Source organism: Rhinolophus sinicus, linkage group LG03, assembly GCF_036562045.2.
Source record: "Rhinolophus sinicus isolate RSC01 linkage group LG03, ASM3656204v1, whole genome shotgun sequence".
Lineage (NCBI taxonomy): Eukaryota > Metazoa > Chordata > Mammalia > Chiroptera > Rhinolophidae > Rhinolophus > Rhinolophus sinicus.
Window position 1 is genome coordinate 101,650,947 of NC_133753.1, and position 3,633 is coordinate 101,654,579.

At 60.5% G+C, this 3,633-nt stretch overlaps 1 protein-coding gene across 1 annotated transcript; it reads right to left on the reverse strand.

The window, feature by feature from the left end:
• Window positions 1–1,927: 1,927 nt before the first annotated feature.
• Window positions 1,928–3,365, reverse strand: HSPB1 (heat shock protein family B (small) member 1). Its single transcript, XM_019752763.2, has 3 exons — window positions 2,907–3,365; window positions 2,327–2,390; window positions 1,928–2,237 (listed from the first exon to the last, which is right to left on the reverse strand). Exons 1-3 carry the CDS (start codon window positions 3,274–3,276, stop codon window positions 2,048–2,050), a joined length of 624 nt encoding a protein of 207 aa, XP_019608322.1. The 5' UTR covers window positions 3,277–3,365; the 3' UTR covers window positions 1,928–2,047.
• Between the last annotated feature and the right edge of the window lie 268 nt (window positions 3,366–3,633).

Consider the following 3,633-nt stretch of genomic DNA (forward strand, 5'->3'; position numbering starts at 1 on the left):
ACCTACCCCATTCCCCAGCTGTGTCCCAGATGATGGATGGCCTGAACCTTGGGAACCTCAAAGCTGCTGCCCTTGGACCCTCTCCTATAGCGCTCACCCCTCCCTGCCCCAGGACATGGCCCTGGACTCGGGGTCTGAGGCCCCTGGCAGCTCTCTCCAGGCCATTTTGCAGCCTGGCTCCCTGGAGTGGCAGCGGCCCCCAAGATCAGCTGCTTACCTGTCCTCCTCCTCCTGAGGTCTCACAAGCCTCATTTGCAGCACTTTAAGCTGTGGAACCCCATCCTCCCCATCCCCAGCCTTCCTATCCGAGCTAACCTGCCCTCCCCTGCCTGTGGCCACAAAGATGGCCCCCGCCCCCTCCAGGACTCGCTACGTGGACCAGCGCGAGTTTCTTCATTTCCTTTGAGGCTCGCTGTGCCTAGTCAAGCAGGACTAACCAACTGCACCTCTTCCCAGGGCTGATGTGAAGATCACTTTGTCAAAGGCTTGGCAGCAGCTTTCCCACGCATCAAGGGCACTGGCGGAGGAGCTGGCAGCCTTGCTACAACTCTGACAAGGCGGGAGGATGCAGCCACGCCTGTGGAGGCCAGGGCCATCCCACTGCCAACCGTCAGGGTGCTGGTGATCAGAGCAAGGGTGAGAATTGGATGGCTAACTCTGGGTCATGGCCACAGGAGCATGGAGGCGTCCAGGTTATACCTGAGACGTGTGTCTAGGAAGGCAGCAAATTTAGGAGACTGGAGCTCAGGAAATGAGGGGTGGAAGGGTGTGCAGTCTGGACAGGGCCTTGGCCTTCAGGCCCAGACTTGTGCTGCCAGCTGGGCAGTTCCATGTGTTTATTTCCCTGTTGGCCTCCCTCCAGGTCTGTGGAGGACTATGAGGGTTGAGACCTGCTTTGGCTTTATGCCTGCTCCAGATTGTGCTGTCCCAACAGGGAACCCCTATAGGGAGGGGAAGTCAGGAAGCTGGGCAGTGTTGGGGCATATAGTGTGTGTGTGTATGTGTGTGTGTTGTCCAGGCTCTTCCCTGGGTTGCTACTCCTCTTGGGGACCCTGGGGAAGTAGGGCTGTGGGTTTAGAAAAGACCGTAGGAGTGTCTCGCCACAGCCTCAGGCTCTAGGACCTTGTCTGTAGAGACAGTGTGGGGTCTCTCAAGTTCTTGGGTACCTGAGACTGGGCTCTAAAGCCCCCATCTGTTTTCTCCCTCCCCAGGTCCCTCTGAACCCTCCTTGGGCTGGGTGAGAGGGTGGTGGGTTGGGTGAGGGCAGACAAAGGAAAAGGGCACGGTAGGTGTGACTGCTCTGGCCTGGGCCACTTAAGGCAGGCCCTCTTGGAGTGACAACCCTCATTGTCGTCAGGGTCTTTGCCTCTCTTTCACCGAAACCCAGGCCACTCTGCCCTCACTGTCTGCAGGGCACCCTCAGCCTGAGAGCCCAGGCCCCATCCTGCATGCATGGGCATCAGGGGATGATGGGTCCTTTGACGAGGCCCACCCCGCTCAGAGTCACCTGAAGTTGCCATACCTCCCATGCAGTCTGCATGGTCCTGTCCCTCTCTGGGAGGACAATAAAGTAATGATGAAGTCAGTAAGGGACTCTGAGCTCCCAGGCAGCTCCCCTCCCCTGGCCCTGCTCTGTCCCCCTTCACCTGACCCCAGCCTAGGAGTCCCTGAGTACCCAATCCTGGGCCAGGTGCCTCTCCTGGTTTCCCCAGCTCCCACACCTGCCCTTGGGGTTTTAATTGCTGGTTACAATCATTACTTCTCTCTTAATGGACAAGGGGCTAGAGGGCAGGGCTGTACCCTGTAATGGGCACCACTGTACCCACAGGGCCCAGCATGAGGCTTTGCACACAGCAAGGAATGTGTCAGCCAGGCGACGGTGCCAACCCCTAGGCCTCTACACACACGAGGGTCTGAGGCAGTGGCAGGCAGTTGCTTTGAATTTTATTTGAGAAAAACAACATAAAGGTATCAAAAGAGCATACAGGCTGACAGGTAAGGATGGTCAGTGATGGCTAATGGGGGGTTCGAAGCAGGGCTAAGGCCTTTATTTGGCTCCAGGCTGCTCCGGCTTTCCAGCTTCTGGGCCCCCGATCTGGGCACGAGCCTCGAAGGTGACGGGGATGGTGATCTCTGCTGACTGGGTGGCTGGCTTGGGCATGGGGGCCTCCACGGTGAGCGTGCCCTCAGGGGACAGGGAGGAGGAGACCAGAGTGGGGTCCACACCAGGGGGCAGCCTGGACACGCAGAGAGGAAGGACAAGAGTCACACACAGGTAAGTCACTGTGCCCCCCTCCCACTCCCCACCACTGGGCGCAGGACTCACGTGTACTTTCGAGTGAAGCACCGCGAAATGTAGCCATGCTCATCCTGTCTTTCTTCGTGCTTGCCTGGGGAGGGAAGGCGGTCAGAGGTGAGGGAGGGGCCAGCCCGCAGCCCAACACGCCCCACCTGGCGGCCTGGACTCAAGGCAGACCCAGACTGGTGGAGGGATTTGGGGGCCGGGGGCTGTCCTCAGAAGCTTCTGGAGTTCTGTTTAGGACTTTGGGGGTGGGGAGTGCAGCGCCGGGCGTGCGAACACGCCCCCTCCACGGACCCGGTGTAGGGGCGGGGACAGCGCTGGAAGACAAAATTCTCTTCACAGCCACCGCAGGCCCGGGAGCGGGTGAGCGCAGGGAAACGGTCATCTGTAGGTTGGGGGGTCTTAACTGAAAGGGGGCATTTCTTCCCTTAATGGGGCGTTTTTAGGACCGAAAGGTCCCTTGGGAGCTATCCGCTAACCCAATTCTAGAGAAGGGGACACAGGCCTGGGGCAGGGCCAGGAAGCTTAATTTTTCGCTGCTCGGGCTCCCCGCCCCGCCCCGTCCCGTCCCGCCCGCTCAGTCCCCGAAGGGCCGGGGGCTCACCGGTGATTTCCACCACACCGTCCTTGGTCTTGACAGTCAGCTCCTCGGGGGCGAAGTGGTTGACGTCCAGGGACACGCGCCAGCGGTCGGCCGTGTGCCGGATCTCCGAGACGCCGCTGCTGAGCTGCTGGCTGAGCGCGCGGCTGTAGGCGGGCGTGGCCACTGCCGCGGAGCCCTCGGCGGCGGCCGGGAGCACAGGGCGCACGTAGCCCGGCCAGCCGCTGTGGCCCAACCAGAGCGACAACTCTTCGGGCAACCGCGGCATCCCGAACGACTGATCGAAAAGGCGGCTGTGGGGCGGGAACCAGTCGCGGAAAGGGTCCCAGCTTGAGCTCCGCAGGAGCGAGAAGGGCACGCGACGCTCTGCCATGCTGGATCGGATCTGCGCGTCTGGCTGAGGATCGGAGAAGTGTCGGGCGCTGGAGCAAGAAGCGCTTTTATGGGGCTCCAGCCGGGTATTTTTAGCAGGCGGTGCTTCAGGTCTCTATTAATGGCAATGACGGGTTGGGGGCAGCCCCTCCCCCTGCATACCGGCGCAGGGGCGGGGCAAGGAAGACTTCCCACATCTGGAACCTTCTCGTTCAAATGACCAAACAAATGACTGGAGCACCGATATTGATACAGTGACCACTGCCCGACAGGTCTGGGTGCTAAAGCGCTGGCCCGCGGGCTGAGGAGAGTCCCATTCCTGTGTCGGGGAGGACAAAGCTGAGAGAGGCCACACAAC

What these genes read in the sequence shown, in the direction of transcription:
- HSPB1 (XM_019752763.2), bottom strand. Translation starts at nt 3,276, where the DNA reads ATGGCAGAGCGTCGCGTGCCCTTCTCGCTCCTGCGGAGCTCAAGCTGG. An exon ending in CGGTGTGGTGGAAATCACCG is followed by an intron (nt 2,391 to 2,906) that starts GTGAGCCCCCGG and finishes TTCCCTCCCCAG; the next exon opens with GCAAGCACGAAGAAAGACAG. An exon ending in TGCTTCACTCGAAAGTACAC is followed by an intron (nt 2,238 to 2,326) that starts GTGAGTCCTGCG and finishes CTGCGTGTCCAG; the next exon opens with GCTGCCCCCTGGTGTGGACC.